The sequence below is a fragment of the Vigna umbellata genome, chromosome 1 (assembly GCF_029865625.1).
Source record: "Vigna umbellata cultivar VRB3 chromosome 1, Vumbellata_1.0, whole genome shotgun sequence".
In the NCBI taxonomy this organism is placed as follows: domain Eukaryota; kingdom Viridiplantae; phylum Streptophyta; class Magnoliopsida; order Fabales; family Fabaceae; genus Vigna; species Vigna umbellata.
This window is the reverse complement of record NC_142165.1, coordinates 8,986,782-9,006,249: the sequence shown is the minus strand read 5'-3', so window position 1 is coordinate 9,006,249 and position 19,468 is coordinate 8,986,782. Positions and strand designations below refer to the sequence as shown.

The 19,468-nt window shown below is 33.0% G+C and overlaps 2 protein-coding genes across 2 annotated transcripts; both read left to right on the top strand.

Moving 5' to 3' along the window:
• The first annotated feature begins 2,880 nt into the window (after positions 1–2,880).
• Positions 2,881–5,764, top strand: LOC124848027 (protein yippee-like). Its single transcript, XM_047325631.2, has 6 exons — positions 2,881–3,021; positions 3,134–3,348; positions 4,537–4,580; positions 5,105–5,213; positions 5,319–5,374; positions 5,478–5,764. The coding sequence occupies exons 2-6, from the start codon at positions 3,253–3,255 to the stop codon at positions 5,557–5,559; spliced, it is 387 nt and encodes a 128-aa protein (XP_047181587.1). The 5' UTR covers positions 2,881–3,021; positions 3,134–3,252; the 3' UTR covers positions 5,560–5,764.
• Positions 5,765–6,739: 975 nt separating this feature from the next.
• LOC124848024 (uncharacterized) lies at positions 6,740–12,127 on the top strand. Its single transcript, XM_047325626.2, has 5 exons — positions 6,740–7,526; positions 7,673–7,790; positions 9,017–9,131; positions 10,168–11,331; positions 11,610–12,127. The coding sequence occupies exons 1-5, from the start codon at positions 7,319–7,321 to the stop codon at positions 11,868–11,870; spliced, it is 1,866 nt and encodes a 621-aa protein (XP_047181582.1). The 5' UTR covers positions 6,740–7,318; the 3' UTR covers positions 11,871–12,127.
• Positions 12,128–19,468: the final 7,341 nt, after the last annotated feature.

The window sequence follows — 19,468 nt, the reverse complement described above, 5'->3', positions numbered from 1 at the left end:
TTTTTTTATGATGTTAGTCATAAAATATTCATTATTGTTAGTCATAAAATATTCATTATCGTTTGTAATCGCTGCACCGTCGAATGATTACTGCAAACACCCCGCATCGCCGCACCACGAAAAGCCACACCACCACACCACGAAACCAAACGGATATGGAGACAGGAATATGAAGAAGAACCAAACGAATATGGAGAAGAGAAATAAGAGTTAGGTGATGAGAAGAAATGGATCCAGTGAAAGTTGGAGGGAGTGGGAATTTGAAAAGAGAGAAAGTGAGACTTGGGAGTGTGGGGGATGGGGCTAGGCGAGTGAAAATGAGTGAGTAAAAATAGGTAGGAAATTAGGGTTTCAGAATAAAGTAAATAAATAGGGTTAAAAATAAAAAAGGTTATTTTTGTAAGTAAAAAAAATTGTAGAAGGATGGGAAGGTGGAGGGATAAGGGGTGGTGGTGGAGGGAGCAACACCCTTGCTAGAATTACTGGTTGGTGGATAAAGTTTATGCCCGGCCCAATGTGCTTAAAGACCCGCACATCCATATTATTCAAAGTACCAAGTTAAAGAGGGTGTTGCTCCCTCCACCATCCCAAGTGCTCCTGCATGTCCCCACTATTTTCTTTTATTCCAAAAATACTCTACACCTTCCCACTATTTTATTTTATTCTAAAAATACCCTACACCTCCCCACTATATTCAACAATCTTTCTCTTTCTCTCTCCACATTAATGGGGCATTCACATGACTTAGATTTAAACTTGTGATATATTGCAAAATTTTATTTACACTTTCTCTTAAATAAGTTTGATTCAATCTTATTTTCACTGTTCAATATATTTTTTTTTCTTCAAATTACTTAATAAATGGTAAAATTTTGTTCTAAATTTCTAGAAAAATGTTTATATATATGTGTGTTTTTTTTTACAGTTAATATCTATAGTTTTTAACATTATATTATGTTTTAACTTATCGACATGTTTGACTCAAATAACTTGAATAAAGTATTTAATTTATTAGATAAATAATATAAAAATATTATTAAATACTTAAAATATGAAAGAAAAGTTATTTGTTAAAGATTCGAAATTTAGTTCTTTCGTCGTTAAAAAGTTAATATATAATAATAATAATAATAATAATATATTATTTGCTATTAATATTATTATGTTTATTATTTTGTATTTGTATCTAACTTTTAAGATGGAAGTGGTAGAAGCACTAATATTGAAGTTTCCTCTGAATTTTATATTTTGTAATATATCATAAGTTTAAATGTAAGCCATATGAATGCTCTATTAATGCAAAGAGAGAAAGATTGTTGAGGATAGTGTGGAGGTGTAGGGTATTTTTGGAATAAAAAAAATAGTAGAGATGTGTAGAATATTTTTGGAATAAAAGAAAATAGTGGAGAAGTGCAGAATCACTTAGGGTGGTGGAGGGAGCAACATCCCGTTAAAGAAAACCAACAAAAACACAGATAATCACTTGAGTGTTTTGAAAAAAAAAATTAAAATAAGGTTAAGCATCATTAGATGTGTAAAAAAAAAGGAGAGATAAATTTAAACTCATTATTCTACTTTCATTTATCATCTATGGTGTTTCATTATTGAAGAAAAAAATAATTCTCTTTTATTCAATTTGATAGTAAAAATATTATTTTCATAGTCCAGTATTTTTTTTATCTCACCAGTCATTTGTATAATAATTCTTTTATAAACATAAAGGAGTTAGCTTCAACATAAGCAATATGCAGTCCAAAATGGCTCGTGTGTGATTTCCATGTAGTCCTTTCAATTTAGTTTTATATGTTGATTAAAGATGTTTTATTATAATTAAGAAATATATTTTTTAAATTAATTTATGTACTTTGAAGATTGAATAAAACTAGCTTAACAGATAAAAGCATCCAATTAGTGAGAATATTGATCTTGCATTAGTGAGAATAATTAAATATATAAATTTTAAATATATTATTTTGATCTTTTGAAATATTGTTTTCAAAGATTTACTAACATAGTTGTATTTTGTCAATATTGTTTTGGCTTAAAAATCCATCTATATAAAAATGTAAAACATCTTAGTAGACAAAATTATTTTTACTTTTAAATAAATATCATCCTAATCTAATAATATAAATTTTTCTTTTACATTTCAAATTAATATTTAAATTGAAATGTATTAATAATATAAATTATTCAAATATTAACATAAAATTTATTTAATAAATGAAAAAAAGTTAAATTAAATTAAAAAATATATATTTATTTATTTTAAAATGTGAGAATCAAATTATATAAAATTTAAGATATTGATGAATTTTAATTTTACATTGATGTTTATAAAATTAAAATATATTTAATTCTTAAAAAATATTTTTAATCTTTTAATAATGTAAGATTTGAGCATGTAAATGTTTTAACTGCTGTTGCAATTGAGTAATAGTCTTAAATATTTTTTTGTTGTATTCACAAAAGGAAGTTAAACTCTGTTGAAAAATAAGTTTAAAATAATTGAAACTGCTTAAGCTAATATCTAAAGTTTTAATATAATCCTGTGACAGTTCATCAAAGTGAAAAAGAACTTGGAACAAAATTGTCTTGCAAGTAGTTAAGTGAAGCAAGCAAAGGAACCTTGCATTAACAAGGTTATTGATTTCATCGCAATTAATTTAAAAATATTTAAATTATTTTTAAGTGAATCGCTGCCATTACAATTATATTAAAAGAAAACTATAAACAATTTTTTTCATTAGAAATAACCATAAACATATTAATTAACATTAAACATTACACTTTGAACAATTTTCTCCCCTTCCATTAGTATTTTATCATTGTATTAAACAAAGAAAATGAAATAAAAAGGAGAAAAGCGTAATACAATAATAAATAATTACGGGGGAAGCAGACACGTCTTGTCGGGTTCTCTTTTCGCAGAAAAAAGCGAAGATTGATTGTTTCTCTCTCCACATTTCTTGCAAGTCCTCTCCTTCTCTTCTCTTCTCTTCTCTTCTCTTCTCTTCTCAGGTAATTTTCAACGATTCCCTTTTTCATTTCCCTTCCTCTTCATCATCGTCATCGTAATCTTCATCTTCTTCTTTTTCTTCTTCTATCCTTCATCGATTGACGCTATGTCTAGATCATCACCGCTTCAATTTGACCTTTGCGTGATTTCGCTTTGACTGAGTCCTTTCTTTAGTTTACCCTTCGTCTGAAAATCCCGGTTGATCTTCAGCCTAGAATTTTCCGAATTGAGCTATGGGGAGGTTGTTTGTGGTTCATCTCGAGGGGAAGGTCTATAGCTGCAAACACTGCCGTACCCATCTTGCTCTCTATGAAGACATCGTTTCCAAGGTTGTCTTTTATTTATTTTCTTTCTTTCCCCTACTTTTATGACTCACTTTTTTTTCTGCTTTTCTAACTTCGTTCTGGGTTTTTATCTCATCCCTGTTAATTTTATCCGCTGGATGATGAGTTTGTGCACTAATGTGGGTTTGAATAGTCACTTTATCTGCTTCTCAAGCATTTCTTTTTCTTTTCCTCTGATAGTCTGTCCATACAATTTTGAGAGTACAAATTGTTAATTTTAATGATTGATTTGATATACATCTTTTAGTTATTGTTTACTTGTATTGTATTCCCTTGGCTCAATTTGGGATTTTTTCTTATTCTTTTTCCCAATTTCCTGGGGGAAACATCATGTGCCAAGGCTATAGCATAGATGTAAAACCACTTATGAGTTTTCACCTAATGGCTATTAGTTAAAGCTTTTAGGAGGGTTGGTTATTGTTGTGGTATCACTGTCTTTGCGATCAAGCGATTAACAGTTTAATCCTTGACTGGATTGCATCCTTGTTTACCAATTCTTTTTGCAAATGAACTTAATTGCTAAGATCCTGTAAATCATGAAGATACTTGTTGTGTCATTTGTTGTGTTTTGTATTTTTGTATATAAATTGTAATAGTTAATGGACACAAGTCTTGTGGAGGTAACCTTTCTTTGCTGGTTTAACTCTGAACAATTAACTCGTTGCTGCGTATTCTTAGATAATAGATACTTTGCTTAAAAAGAGAGGGTGAAAGTAGATATTTTTCTGGTTGGCTGTATGCCCAGAGGAGAACCGAGAAAGATGTTCTCTAAATTAATGGCTAACCACCGTGGTTTGGCTGGTACAGCATATTTCTTAGAGAAGCTGTGAAAAGCCAAGCTATTTGGATTTTGATTCTTCATGATTTTGTGAATGTAAGATGTGCAAATAAATTATGAGTGGCAGAACTTTTGGTTCTACTTGGCCCTTTACTTGCAGAAGTGCTCCTATCCTCTTACATGGAATTTGAACCCACTCGATTGTCTCGGTTGAAGAAAATTTGTTGTGTTAAGTAGTATACTTTAATGGGCCAAAGCATCAGTTATGCCATTGTGATAATTTTTCATCTTCATTGTATTGGTTTTGAGCTTTCGCTCACATTGTTTTATTCACATCTCGCCTTCTTCTATAAAATATTTCTGATTTCCATTTTTTCTTGTGCTGTTTTATCCAGTCTTTCCACAGCAGACATGGGAAAGCTTATCTCTTCAGTAAGGTGTAAGTTATCCTTGATCTTGGAACCTTTTGTATCATTATGTGATTTCTAAATGAAACTAAGATAAACGTTCTCTTTTTTGTATGAATGTATCTGGACAATTAGTGATAAAATTTTGAAATATAGTTGTAGGCCAATTACATTGTCTAAAAGTAAGGCCAAAAAATCAAGGGATTTTTAATGACATTTTGTTTGTCCTAGAACTTGTTTGAGTGTATACATTACACATTGCTATTGTAGTCCTTGTTTTGTGCATCGTGAATTCACTCATGCTTGTCTTTATGACTTGGCAATAGAAGTCATATGTGCATCGCAGCTACATAGCAAGAACAATGCATAGCTGCACTCTAATCAACCGACATTTAGGTGAATGTAGATCTTGTAGCTTGTAACCGAAGTGTTATGCGGAAGAGATGTCTTTGTTATTCATGGCTTCTCGCTTCTGAATGTCCAAAGATCTAGCAACGTTATGTTTTATAGTTGGTTCTGTTTATAGATGCAGTTAATGTATTTTATTCGTTTACAGCGTGAATGTAACTGCTGGAGAAAACGAGGACAGACAGATGCTCACTGGGATGCATACTGTGGCTGACATTTTCTGTGTGGGGTGTGGATCAATTGTGGGTTGGAAATACGTAAGATTTATAACTGTGTTTTCGTAAGATTTATAATTGTTTCACGAGTACGATTTTTTCTATTTGTACGTGTAATTTAGCAGTTACCACTTGGGCTTCTTTCAGGAGACAGCTCATGAAAAAAGCCAGAAGTACAAGGAAGGAAAATCTGTACTTGAACGGTAAGAGAAATGTTGTGTGAGAACTGAGAAAACACTCTTTATACATGAAGTTCTTTGGAAGACAAGTATCTGGTGGACTTAACATGTTTTTACTTATGGCCAGGTACAAGGTGTCAGGTCCTGATAGCTGCAATTATTGGGTCGGCCATGAAGCACATGGTGGAAGTGATGCAGATGACGCTTAGTCATCTGCCTTTGACAATTGAATTGTACATTCTTTAATCCCCTTCCCCTGTTGTTCAACGAATGTGAATTTTATTCGGGCACTATTGCAAAATCTGCATGTCCCAAAGACAATTTAAATACATTTGATTGTTAATTCTGATGTAAAAAAAAAACAACTAATGTTAAAACTTCTAAGTTCGAATCAATCATGTTTTTCTTGTTGTATATTGATCCCCATTCGCTATTTTCAATTACCAGGAGTTGGCTTGTAGCGTCAAACTCAAGTACTTTCGGGGTATTTGGAAGTTTGTTTTTACTTTCTAATCATACAGATACTCAAAATTAAAAGTGGAAGTTGTTTAATACGAATGTGATCCATGGCAGCGATCTTACAATTTCTTGAGTTATTTTACGAAATTTTATCGTGTTATTCATTAAATTATAAAATAATGTCAGTCAGTTATTATGAGAGAAGCTTTTGTACAAATTATTAAAGAAACAGACAAACAGATAAGTTTAAGAACAAAGGCTAATTGATAACTACTCTCATCTTAAATTTGATGAAATAATAGTAGGGCCATTCGTATACGAGATATTATCTGTTTGAGTGTGAAATGTAGTCTTAAATTTCGATTTCATTTCTTGAAATGGAATCTGGATGGATAAGGGGTGAAACACTGGCGAACGATAAAATGTATAAGCAACGTGTTCATTCATGTAGTAGAGAGATTTTCGAACGAACCAAATTCTGATGTATCAATGAAGAAACAGAAGTTGCTTAAATGCATGGCATGATTGTTGCCTGTTTTTGTTATCCAAATTAACTGCTCCAATGAGAATCTCATGAAAAGGGTTGGCTTGGCTGGCTTTCACCAATAACTAACTAAGCGCCTAAATTTCTCACATCATTTATTGAATTCTGTACTCTTTTTTCTCTTGGTAGACTTTTTACATTAGTGGGTTTTTTCTTTTCTTGCTTTAACAGAAAAAAGTTACCAACTGAAGACGTTAGCCACAAGGAAGTAAATGCAAAAAGATTGTTGGGTGTGAGAGTGGAATAAGCATCTTATATAACGTAGGCCTTAAATTTATATGGAAACAAGAAACTTCTTTTGGAAACGGCAAATCATTTAGTTGTAGTTAATATAATTTAATTAATACCTAAAATATTGTCCCGCGAGAGAAGTTTGGGATGTGGGGGTTGCATGAATGATGAGTGCATAGTTGCGAAGTCAGCGTTGGCAAAAGAATGGAAAAGAGGAACATATTATAATAAAAAAGAGGGTATAACGGTGATTACTCACCCAACTCATCCAATCCATCAACCGTGTAACGTAGGCTTTAAGTGATAGAAATTAAAAAGAAAGAGCAGCAGAAGCAGCATCTGTTCTTCTTCTTCTCTCCCTCCATCTTCAAACTTGCGTTTTATTACCTCTGAATGCCACTCCCTCAATCGAAGTTTCTGGAACCCCAATGCCCTCATTCCGTTCTTCATTCCACCCTCCATGCCTTTGCGTTCCACCTAACCCAACGCCGCGGCACTTTGTTTTTTCCGCAACTGTTTCCAACCGAAGCCCGTTTTATTTTATTTACCTTTTTTAAATTTTAATTTCATTTCTATTTTTGGTTCACGGGGATGCGTTCGGTTGGTGCGTGGTTGTTGAGGTGAATGGGGGAACTCCGTTAGGTTCTTCTCTTCTTTGGGGCTTTTCTTTTTCTTTTTCCTCTTCTTTCTCTTCTTCGCTCCATCGATCCCTAATTGTCGTTGCCATTTCTGAGATGAATCGGAGCTTCATAGCGCCGGAATCCAAAATGCAAGACGCCTTCAAGCAGAGGCAACAGCAATTGGGGGCTCTCAGGTCCTCTGTGCGCGCCAAGGAAAGGGACGACGAACTCGCGTTGTTCCTGGAAATGAGGAGCCGCGAGAAGGAGCGTGGCGATCTCATGCTTCGCGCCGCCGAGGATTTTGACGGTGCAGCCGCGTTGGGTATGAACACCGTCGACAACACTCATTGATTTTTTTTATACCGTTTTGTTAATTTTAGCGCCAACAACTGCGGAATGGTTGTGTCCTTTGCACGGTGTGACATGTTGTGTTTCCCTTTTTCACTCGCTATGTGTTTCGTGTTTCAGGCTCAAATCCAGACAATTCTCCCTTGTTTAACGTTCCGTCTTCCATGGCGGCGCTGGTACGAAAGACTGGTGCTGATGATTTTCTCAATTCGGAGAATGATAAGAATGATTATGACTGGTATATTCTGTTTGTCTTTCTAACTATTTTTTTTTTAATTCTTAACCTGTGTCTGCTGTGTCCAGTGCAACTATGTCATTTTAGTAGTTTGTTTTTCTTCCTCCTTTTTGTTGGATAAAACATCTACAATGTGGTTTCTGGTTATTCTTGTGAAAAATGATAAGTTAACAACTCTTTGTACTTGATATCAGCTCTAATAATGTAGCAATAGATCTGCTCTACAATGTAAATCTCGCAGAGGAAGCAATTGTAATGAACATCACCTTAACTTTGAAGCTATAACTATCCTTTGCAATTACTAATATGAAATGGAAAATTAAGTTAAATTTGTGGTGGAAAAACCAAAATGTGGGGAAAACTGACTAGAATGAGTTGAGTTAGACTGCTGAGATTATAATTGAATTTTTATGGTGGACTAAGCTTTATCTCAAATTACATAATCACTTTTTATAATTGTAAATATGAATGCCCTTACTTGATTGTGTTCTCTCACAAACATTTGTTAATTCACCCGCTCCCTTACCAAATATCTAAATAAATCTTTGGTAAAATTTTATGAGAGCATAAAAAACTGTTTTGATAATTTGGTATCTGTGACCAGAGTCTTTGACATTTTTTCCTGACCTCACATAATTGACGTGCTCACTTTATAGATTTTCCCTTGTTTTAATATCATCATTATGATACTGACTAGGTTTGTAAAGTCTCATGTTCTATTTCCGCAACAGAGAGTCTAGAAGATAATGACTAATGTATTTGAAAACTGATGGGTAGTTGCTCTTGTTCCCATGCTTAAAAACAGCCAAATTGTTAGAAATCACAGATCCATCTGCATTCAGCACTTTAGACAATTGCAAAATGCCTTTTAATTAATTTGGCAATTTATTCAACTTAACAATTAATGTGTCTTCGTAGTTCCTTTCTTTGATATTTCTTTCTAATAATTATTTTTTAATCATAAATTATTAGTAGGACTGTATCACTGTTGCTATTTTTGTTATTGACCTCATTCTTATCATGCATCCAAATCTGAAATTGCTGACTTTAACCAGGTTCTTGCGTCGATGCTGTGTGTTTGAAGCATGGGCTAATAATAAATAACTTAACAGGCACTAATATCCGGACATGGTTTTACATTATTTAAGATAGCATGGCATTTTTGGCTACCTGAGCAGAATGATTAATGTTCAGATTGGGGCTTAGCATATTTTTTTTTTTCTTTTCAGGCTTCTAACCCCACCTGGGACTCCCCTTTTTCCTTCTTTGGAGATGGAATCTACAAAAACTGTTATGAGTCAGCTTGGGGCTCTAACTTTACGCCCCACATCATTAAAAACTAGAGTAAGGAATTTTATTGGATGTTTTGGATTATGTCAATTATTTTATCATTATATGGTAATTTAAAGATTTTGTCTAGTACTTCTGGTTTTTACTGATTAACAAAATGGTACATTTCCTGGTAAACTCCTGGTTTTGATGAAAGTTCGTCTGTTAGCAATATCATCATTATTCATTATGCCTGATGAACTTAAGCAGAAATATATGATTTTAGGGAGGGGTGAGAAGTATATTTTGTGAATTATTGCATGATTTCAGTTATTGGTGCCTGATTACAAGTAGCTAATTGGCAGACACGGGCCCCACTGGCAGTGACTCCCTGGGCTACAAACTTCATGCTCATTGTTTTGATGTTTTCCAACATTCCATGACATGCTTTGGTTAATTTATTTGTTAATAACAGGATCATTGCTTTAAGTATCCTCTCTTTCTCTTTTTCACTGTCCTTTTGCAGTTTCTTCATGGCATTCCATATTTGGTATGTTTAGATAATATTGGGTGTGTCCTTGACCTAGGTCCCTAGACCAAATTGATGAATTACTTTAATGATTTAGGTAGAAGTAAAGAGGCCTAAATTTTGTGGAAATTTGCAATGTGTACTACATTGCAACCCTTCAAAAAAAAAGGTGTCCAAGCTTCACAGTCTATTTGGTAGGAAACACGGGGCCTTTTTGAAGGGGTTCCACTATTAGATATGTTAATGTTGAGGAATGAAGCTCTATTACTTTGGTTTTTTCTTTTTCATTGTTTGTTTTTCTGTTCTGTTACTTTGTTTAGGAGGATTCCTTACCCCTTTTCTGTCTACATAAATTTCTTTCATAAAAACAGATTTGTCGGTTCCACGGAGTAAATTGATAATATTTTTTATATAGATAAAATCAAAGGTGTATAATGCTCTGTATCTATTTGTTAGTTCCAAGTTCAAAGTAGTCCATGACAGTGCTTTAACATATGGTTCATAATAGTGTGATTTTGTTGTTTTTCTTTCATGCTAATGGTCAGAAAATAATTTTTCTTGTATTTGTTTCGTTGTTAATAGTTGGCAAATCCTCCGTCAGAACATACTGGAAGGAGCAACTTAGTATCTAAACAACCAGCCTCCTCCCCTGGGTTGACCCCTTCAGGTGGTGGACTTAGAAGGCCCTCATCATCAGGGAACTTGTCAGAACTAGCTGGAAGAAGCAACTTAGTATCTAAACAACCAGCCTCTTCCCCTGGGTTTAGTTCTTCCGTTGGGGGAACTAGGAGGTTCTCATCATCAGGGAATCTGGGATCTAGATCTGTAACTCCTACTGGACGACCTACATTGACCACAGTTTCAAAATCATCTAGACCGTCGACACCCACTTCTCGGACAACCATACCATCAACTAGGGCAATGGTAGCAACTACCAAGACCTCAGTTTCCTCAGCCAAGCCCGTGGTTTCTGCTACTAAGGCTGCAGTTTCTGTTGCTAAAACTTCTACAGTACCTGCTGCTAAAACCACAATTCCATCTAGATCCTCTACACCTTTGTCAAGATCTACTGCAAGATCTTCAACACCAACAACCAGAACTACCTTACCTGCATCGAGGCCTACTTCAAGGGCATCAACCCCAACTAGGCGGCCAACAACACCATCTAATGTATCCACCGTATCTTCTCCGTCTGTAAAGACTTCTTCAATCTCCAAGTCAGCTCCTGTGATGTCACGGCAGCCAATAACATCACCTGGCACTTCACCAACTGTGAAGTCAAGCCCAAGACCATGGAAGCCATCTGAGATGCCTGGCTTTTCACTAGACGCGCCACCCAATTTGAGGACATCGCTTCCAGAAAGGCCACTGTCAACAACTAGGGGTAGGCCTGGAGCACCCAGTTCACGATCCTCTTCTGTTGAGCCTCCTTCTATTGGTAGACCAAGGCGGCAATCATGCTCTCCATCTAGAGGGCGTTCCTCCAATGGCATTTCTCATCCAACTGGAAGCTCTATGCCTGCAGTTAATCGTGGGTACTCCAGAGCAAATGACAATGTCAGTCCTGTTGTAATGGGCACCAAAATGGTTGAGAGGGTAGTGAATATGCGGAAATTGGCACCACCAAGGCTGGATGGCACGAACTCTTCCCATAATCTTTCTGGCAAATCATCTTCATCTCCGGATACCTCTGGTTTTGGAAGGTCACTCTCGAAGAAATCCTTGGATATGGCAATAAGGCATATGGTATGCATCTTCTTCACATTTTCTACATTAGTTCTTTCAATTGAGAATACATTTATAACGCACTTGCATCTCAAACACTGGATCCAAAGAAACTATTAAGTGCTGTGTTGGCATTTCTCTTTGTGGATGCATTATGTCTTGACGTTATTTAGATATTTGAGAGTTTGTCATTAATGGCCTACATCTCATTTCATACCTATTATTAATAATCAAATTAATCAGAACTGATGAAATTGTATTTTTTTCCTCCTAATAACATTTCGTTTCTCTTGGAACAGGATATAAGGCGAAGGGTTCCAGGCAATTTACGGTCATCAATGATGACGAACATTCCAGCATCTTCAATGTATAGTGTGAGGTCTGGTTCTCAGCGTAGCCGCACTGTTAGTATCTCGGGCTCTCCTCATGCCACTAGCAGTAATGCTAGTTCTGAAGTGAGTGTAAACCCAAATGGTATTTGCTTAGATAATAGTGAAATAGACGATGATATTGGCAGTGAAAGAAGTGGTCAATCTGCTGCCAGTGTGCGGGGTAGGTAAAGGAATCCTCTTACCTACTCTTAATGGTTCAACCATTCTTATCCTGAGTTTCAGCCATATTAGATTTTTATATGGAGCTAATCATGCTTCAATTCATGTAAAGTTACCGGAAGTGGAAGCTATTTGTAATTTAGATAGATCACCTTTACGCTGAAATTGTAATACTCATTTTTTTAAGTGGTGTTATATCACGTGAAAACTCTAGAAACTGTGTGGCATTGTATTTTTGAGAAATGCTAGCAACATGTGATTTTACACTTTTTTAGCACTTTTTTAAAATTTACGGCTGACATCTCTGGTTCTAACCTATTTATTATACGAAAATATGATTTTATTTAATCAATATTAAGTGGTTTTAGAATTTTATAGAAACTTCTTAATTGATTCACAAAATAAAACTTTTAATTTAATAGATTAGTAAATTTTATTTGAAAATAATTGTCCAAGAAGAGTTATTCTCTAAATATGTTCATGTTAGGTTTCTATTCCATAACATTGTTGCATGATTTGATTATAAAATTTCATCATACGCCTCCCACATATGTATTAGGCTTATTATTTTAATTAAACAAACATCCTGAATAATGATAGCATTTAAGTATTACTTATTTTTTATCTCAAGTATTTGAGCAAATTTTCATATTTTTATTTAAATATTAGTATTTTCTTAAAAAAATACTTTACTTTTCATTTGTAGTTGTCATTGTAGAAATGTATACCTCTTTTCTTTGTAGACAGAATAATTTAATATCACTAATTTTTCGTTTTAGTAGTATTTTTCTTTTATAACCTATTGTTGCAATTTTAAATACTATAAATCATTACATTTTCATTAAAATGACTTTCTTAACGTTTTTCTAGTTTGATTTAATTATAATTGAGTTTAGAAATGGCTTATTATTTAATACTAATGAAACATACTTACTTTGCTACTATAGTTATAAAAGATAGTTCAATATTCAGATTAGTAGTTTTTTTTATACACAAATAATGGGAATTTTTTCATAAAAATTTCTAGTTTACGTATATTCCAATATTAACTGAGTTCAAGATGATTCTTTGTGAAATGTAAAACTAATAAATTAATAGCTGAAATTTTAGGTCTTTAAAAATTATATATTTCATATTTTATAAAAATATATTTTCTGAATATTCGAAAATCATTTTAATACATATACTTATAGATATTTTGTATGAAATTTAATATTTATTATTTAAAAGACATTTTTTATCATCATTGGTCCTCTTTGGAAAGTTGGTCTGCTTGCACATTGTTTCCACAGAAGACCTATTTGGGGTTTTTTTTATTTCACATCCAATTTTTCTTTCTTTATCTCCACTTTTTTTTTAAATGTCTAAATTTTCCTTCTGACCAGGATAATTTTTTCTCTCTCTCCTACATTTATCCTAATCACTCACTTTTACTCTCATGTTTTCTCCTTTCTTCTAACTTAGCACTACACTCCATTTCCTTTCTTCTAACTTAGCACTACACCACCCCATCCACAAAGAAGTGCTCTTGCTCTCCACCTCCTGCAACACACCCCTCACCACCAAAGCTCACACACATGTTCAACCTTTAACCAACCATTCAAAAGTACACATTCGTTTATATTTCTTTGTAAATGTTTAATATTGTTGAAATTCGTAGATGAGCATACGTAGAAAAGAAATTGGGAATCTAGGGTTACAGATTTAACGATTTAGATTGAATACTAGATTTTGAAATCCAATTAAAAGAGTACTGGATTTTGGTTGACTACCATATTTTAAAATTTAATGAACTCTTTATCGAATTTTAAAATCCGATGAACTTTTTAACCAGATTTAGAAATGTTAACAATATTAAATGCATTCAACAATTTTTTACATCGAGATGTATTCAAAAGAGGTTATTTATCACCTCAAATTCATTGACACATCTACTCTAATGAATGTATTTATCACAATCTAACATCATCATTAACTATTTTAATTTAGTTCTTGAACCTCTCAATGATCGTTCGTAAGATTACATACTTTCTTGATTGTTGTTACATTACACTCATTATTTTCTTTGAGAGTATGAAAATGTTACAATGATTGATCAATGGAATTTAACCTCCTAAAAAAGGGTGACTAGCTAAATTATGTGCCAAATCATGGTTATGATATCACACATCACCTTCAATATCCACCCCTCTACATTAAAAATTGGTTTGCCTATTAATTTAAAAGTACACTTGCATTCTCTTGTGTAAGATATAATAGGATAAACATCATATTTGTATTTTCGTTACTTTCTACTCTTTTTATGTCCTAACAATACAAACGTCTTTCTCTCAGGTTGACCATTAGCTTTATCAGATCTTATAATGACAACAACAAAACCAAGATCAAAAGCAATCCCTCAAACCCACTCAATTAATTCATCTTGTGTGGAAAAAATCTAATCAGTTGCAAAGTTATTTATGGAATATTTCTAAGACATTTCATTTATAAAAGAAGATAAATTTGACATGAAGTTGGAATTTACTTTCATCAAACTTAAAGCATAATCTTCCATCTTAGACTATAACCACCTATAACATAATATCACCGTTGAATACCTCACTTCTTCAATAATAATAATAATTAGAAATTAAGAAGTTATTAAAAGAAAACAAGTAAAACACATTTTAAAAATAAAATAAAAAATTAAACAAATTCAAAAAAATAAAATAAAATAAATATCGAATTTTGAAATCTAGAAGAAAATAATATCAAATTTTGAAATTCAAGAAAAGTGTTCATGAAATTTCGATATCAAAATAATTATTAGATTTAGAAATACGATGAGTTTTCTAAATAAATTTTGAAATTCGGTACATGTTATATATAATAAAAGTAAGTATAAAATTTTATATGAAATAAATATAAATATTCAAACGAAACTTAGTCAACAGAAATGAATAATACGTTTATTTGGAAGATGAAAATGAAAATGAATGAAATGAGATCAAGGAAAAAAAAAGTAAGATCTTGCTGTTAAACACAGAAAAAAAGCTGAAAAAAAATGAAAAATGAGAAAAAAATGCGTTCGAAAATGATTTAGGAATGTATTTTGATAAATATAAACATCACACTACATATATTTTGATAAAATGTAATTACTGTTTATCTAATTTATTTTATATATATATATATATATATATATATATATATATATATATATATATATATATATATATATATATTTATTGAAGGCTAAATCTGTCTTGATATAAAATTTAGGTTTAATAGGTTCGGAGGTCCCTATATTTGTGGGTTCGTTTCAATTTGGTCCTCCAATTTTGAAAGTGATCAATTTGGTCCCTAATTTAACAAAATTGAGTCAATAATACCCTTTCCGTTAAATGCAATGGATGACATTAACGTTTTAATGTAATTACAGTTTTATTTGAAGGATGCTTCAACATACCACATGTTTAAAACGTTAATGTCGTCCATTGCATTTAACGGAAAGGGTATTATTGACTCAATTTTGTTAAATTAGGGACCAAATTGATCACTTTCAAAATTGGAGGACCCAATTGAAACGAACCCACAAATATAGGGACCTCCGAACCTATTAAACCTAAAATTTAAAAGTAAAAGAAAACTTGGAGGTATAGGAAGAAAATGCCTATTTTTTTTGTTACCTCGTGTTTCCCAACACTTATTTTATAAATATATATATTTCCTAAACCCTAATATATATATATATGTATGTATAATTGGATCTAGTGTAATAAAATTTAAGCCTTGATTCAATCTAAAAATGATTAAAGATCGTGTTCCCAAATAAAAAATATTAACATTTAAAAAATAAAATTAATTTTTAACGTAACATATATAAGTCTAAAATAATCTCTGAAAATATTAAAAGAAATCCTAAAAATAGGATAAAAGATGGAAAGTGTGAGATTAAACCTAACTAATATTTACACTACCAATTTTGAAGATGGGAGAACAATATTTTTCTATGAATGAAAGGGTGACACTGACTGCAATGGAGGAAAATATACGTTATTCGACACTAACGTCGTTTCTTCAGAAAGATACCTCCTTTCTTACTCCCTGGAGTTGGTATCCCTACGTTTCACAGAACGAAGCTTCCACTTCCAGAAAACAAAACCACTATATTCAATTTCCACCTCGATCATATTTTTCCTATTCCGTAAGTTTTTTCTTCTTCAATTCTGCATCATCTACTGTAACAATATTAATGTTTTCCATCAAACAAGACTCGACTTCTTTTGTTTATTTTGTTTAGATCTTTCGTTGGTTGAAAAAGAAGCCTTGGGATTACGATTATCTTCGAATTGCATTGGAATATGAAAAGAAGATGAAGATTAGAGCCAGAATGAAGAAGAAGCTCAGTCTTCCCCGTTGATTTCGCATGCAGAGTACTTTCTTTCTATCTCTTTCTTGCATTTCGATAGGATTGAAACTGCAAGAGAGAATCTCGTAATTTCTAAGAGCGTTAGGACGTATAAAGTTTGATATCTGTTAGACTCGGTGGTTTTTCCTAACAACTCAACCAATGCAGTTCCTTGTTATTCTTCGTCACTCTTTTAGTGATTCTTTCCATGTTTTCTTCATAAATTATTCTTTCCATGCTTTCTTCATACATTATTCTTTGCATAACCACGAGGGTAAGAAAACCTGTCATTCTAATCACAATTTCTTCAAATAATATTTTTTTTTTAATTCACTGCGTTAAAAACCAAAGAGAAAAGAACAGTCAGTGCTACAGCTTTGGGATAATGTAATTATCCTTGTTACGTGTTAAAACTCAATTTATCAAGTTTTTTGGTTGATTTATAACTTTAAGATTAACATTCTCCATTAGAATAATGACGTTTGTTTATTATTACTAGTTGTAAAACTCAAATGACTTTCGTAGTCCCAAGCAAAATAGAAAATACAAGTCTTTTAGTTTTGGTTAGTCTTACTACCTATTAATAACCCTTCATAATAACTTTTATAATAACTATCTTGATTTAATATTTTATTATTAATCATATGTATATGTATTAAAGTATCTTTTCGGTAAGTAACACTTTCATATAAGTGATACTACCATGATATACAATTAAAACAAAAAAATTACATTACCCAAAACTATATATATATATATATATATATATATATATATATATATATATATATATATATATATATATATATATATAAATATATATAGGGTTAAATATGTTTTTAGTTCCTACACTATCAAGCGAATTTGCTTTTAGTCCCTCTTTCAAACTAAGCTACATTTTGATCCTTCTACTTAAGGAAACTATAATTTTCGTCCTCAAAAACTAACGACGTTAAAAATCAGCTGAGGTGGCTAACGGTAGTGTGCCACATCATTTTTTTTTCCTAACACCCAGTCAATTTTTTCCGGCTTTTCTCCCTCCGCGCCGTCTCCTTCCTTGCATCTTCTGCACATTCTTCTCTTAGGTGTTTTCTTCCAAACTTTCGTGAGCTCCGCTGCTTGATCTTTGATGCCGTCAGCTGCGACGACACCTTCCGCTACCGCTAACGCCAGCGTGGCAGCGGCGAAGGAAACATTGGTGACTTTAGCTTGGTGGCTAGCCATGCAGAGAAGGAGGAGAGGTCGGAGAATCTGTCGGACCTGCTGAATGTGACGGAGACGAAAACGGATGCGGAGGCGGAGAGAAAAGAGGAGGCATTGGCGGAGCTGAAGCAAGTGATGAAGGATTTGCGCGAAGAAGACCTCTCGATGCGGAGAATCGCGGCGGAGAGAGTGAAGTCGCTGGTGAAGGAAGATGCCGAAGCGAGAGCGAATCTCGCAATGCTCGAAGCAATTCCTCCTCTCGTCGGAATGCTCGACTTGGAAGATGCTCATTCGCAAATCGCTTTGCTCTATGCTTTGCTCAATCTTGTAATTTGCATTTTCATTCAAAATCCACCGTGGCTACATGTTAATTACACTAGAATCATTTGAAAACTCATTGTCCCAATTCACGGGTTCAATTGAAGGAGCGGTTGCTTTTGCCCCCAATCTGCAAATTAGGTTTTTTTTTCCCAAAGGTTTGTTTTTTATTTTTATTTTGTTTGTTTCTCTGAAATTGAATTTGTGGGATTTCTTTCAATCAGACTCGTGATCCAATTCCACAATTTGTCCCTTCAATTTTGGTTAATTTTTCATTGAGTTTCTTTTTCTGCTTGTGAATGGATGGAAAGTTGGTTACTTTTATTCCCAAACATAGAAGTTGTGCCATGAAGGAGACGCGCGGAGGACGGGGACGAAGATGTCGAGGTGGGAAAAGAGTTGACGAGGGCGGTGGACGGGACAAAGATGTAAGGAAGGAGAAGCTCTAGTGAGGGAAGGAGAAAAGCTGGAAAGATTGACTGCGTGTCAGAAAAAAAATGATATAGCACACTACCGTTAGCCACCTCAGCTGATTTTTAACGTCGTTAGTTTTGGAGGATGAAAATTATAGTTTCCTTAATTAGAAGGATCAAAATGTAGCTTAGTTTGAAAGAGTGACTAAAAACAAATTCGCTTGATAGTTTAAGGACTAAAAACATATTTAACCCTATATATATATATATATATATATATATATATATATATATATATATATATATATATATATATATATATATATATATATTTCTAGGTAATGTAATTTTTTTGTTTTAATTGTATATCATGATAGTATCACTTATATGATAAAGATACTTTAATACATATACATATGATTAATAATAAAATATTAAATCAAGATAGTTATTATAAAAATTATTATGAAGGAATTCAATTAGAGCATATAAAATGAAAAAAGAGACTTGTGTAGGAATTCAATTAGAGCATATAAAATTAACATATAAAATTAATTAATTTTTTGTGAGTCTCTTTTTCTGCTTATAGGGAAGTTGGTTGACCATGTATTAATTAAAACATTTATTATCCTTGCACTTGGAATTATATTGACTTTAGCATTGAAGTACCTTTTAAAAGTACCTCGATCGATTAAGATGAACAAGAATTCTAACACCTAAGCATGAAGATGTGGAGCACTGTACGACAGATCTTTATAAGCGACTGATCGACCCTACATACATAAACATTTTAGTGTCTACCATAGGACTGAGCAAATATTTGTAAAATCACATGGTGATCACAAGGAACATAACGAACAACATTGTTATAAAGGAAGAGCAGATGGATCCTAAGGAGATGATGAGAAACATGTAAAGACAAATAGACGAAATGAGAAAGAAGTATGAGAAAGAATTAAAGGAATAATATGCATAAAATGAAGTTACAAGGTAAGGAGTCATGAAAGAACCCATACCTTCTACCCCCACCTAGTTAGGATTGACTATATAATCGCATAACGAATCAAACCATATGATCCAAGATAGCAGCTTCAAAGCAAGAAAAGACCATAATCCTTCCAGGGTTACTATGGATACGACTAGGATGCATCTATTCACTTCAAAGATAATGACATCCCTTTATCAGATAACTGGAGAATGCTTGTGTTTGAGAAATACGATGGATCAATTGATCCCGATGAGCACGTGAGAATGTTCACCACTTAGATGGTGTTAGTTCTCCC

Bases quoted from the DNA above. Each gene is read 5' to 3' on its own strand.
- LOC124848027 (XM_047325631.2), top strand. From the start codon at position 3,253: ATGGGGAGGTTGTTTGTGGTTCATCTCGAGGGGAAGGTCTATAGCTGC. The intron at 5,214-5,318 runs GTAAGATTTATA...GGCTTCTTTCAG, and splicing joins CAATTGTGGGTTGGAAATAC to GAGACAGCTCATGAAAAAAG. The intron at 5,375-5,477 runs GTAAGAGAAATG...ACTTATGGCCAG, and splicing joins GGAAAATCTGTACTTGAACG to GTACAAGGTGTCAGGTCCTG.
- LOC124848024 (XM_047325626.2), top strand. From the start codon at position 7,319: ATGAATCGGAGCTTCATAGCGCCGGAATCCAAAATGCAAGACGCCTTC. The intron at 7,527-7,672 runs GTATGAACACCG...TTCGTGTTTCAG, and splicing joins TGACGGTGCAGCCGCGTTGG to GCTCAAATCCAGACAATTCT. The intron at 9,132-10,167 runs GTAAGGAATTTT...CGTTGTTAATAG, and splicing joins CCACATCATTAAAAACTAGA to TTGGCAAATCCTCCGTCAGA.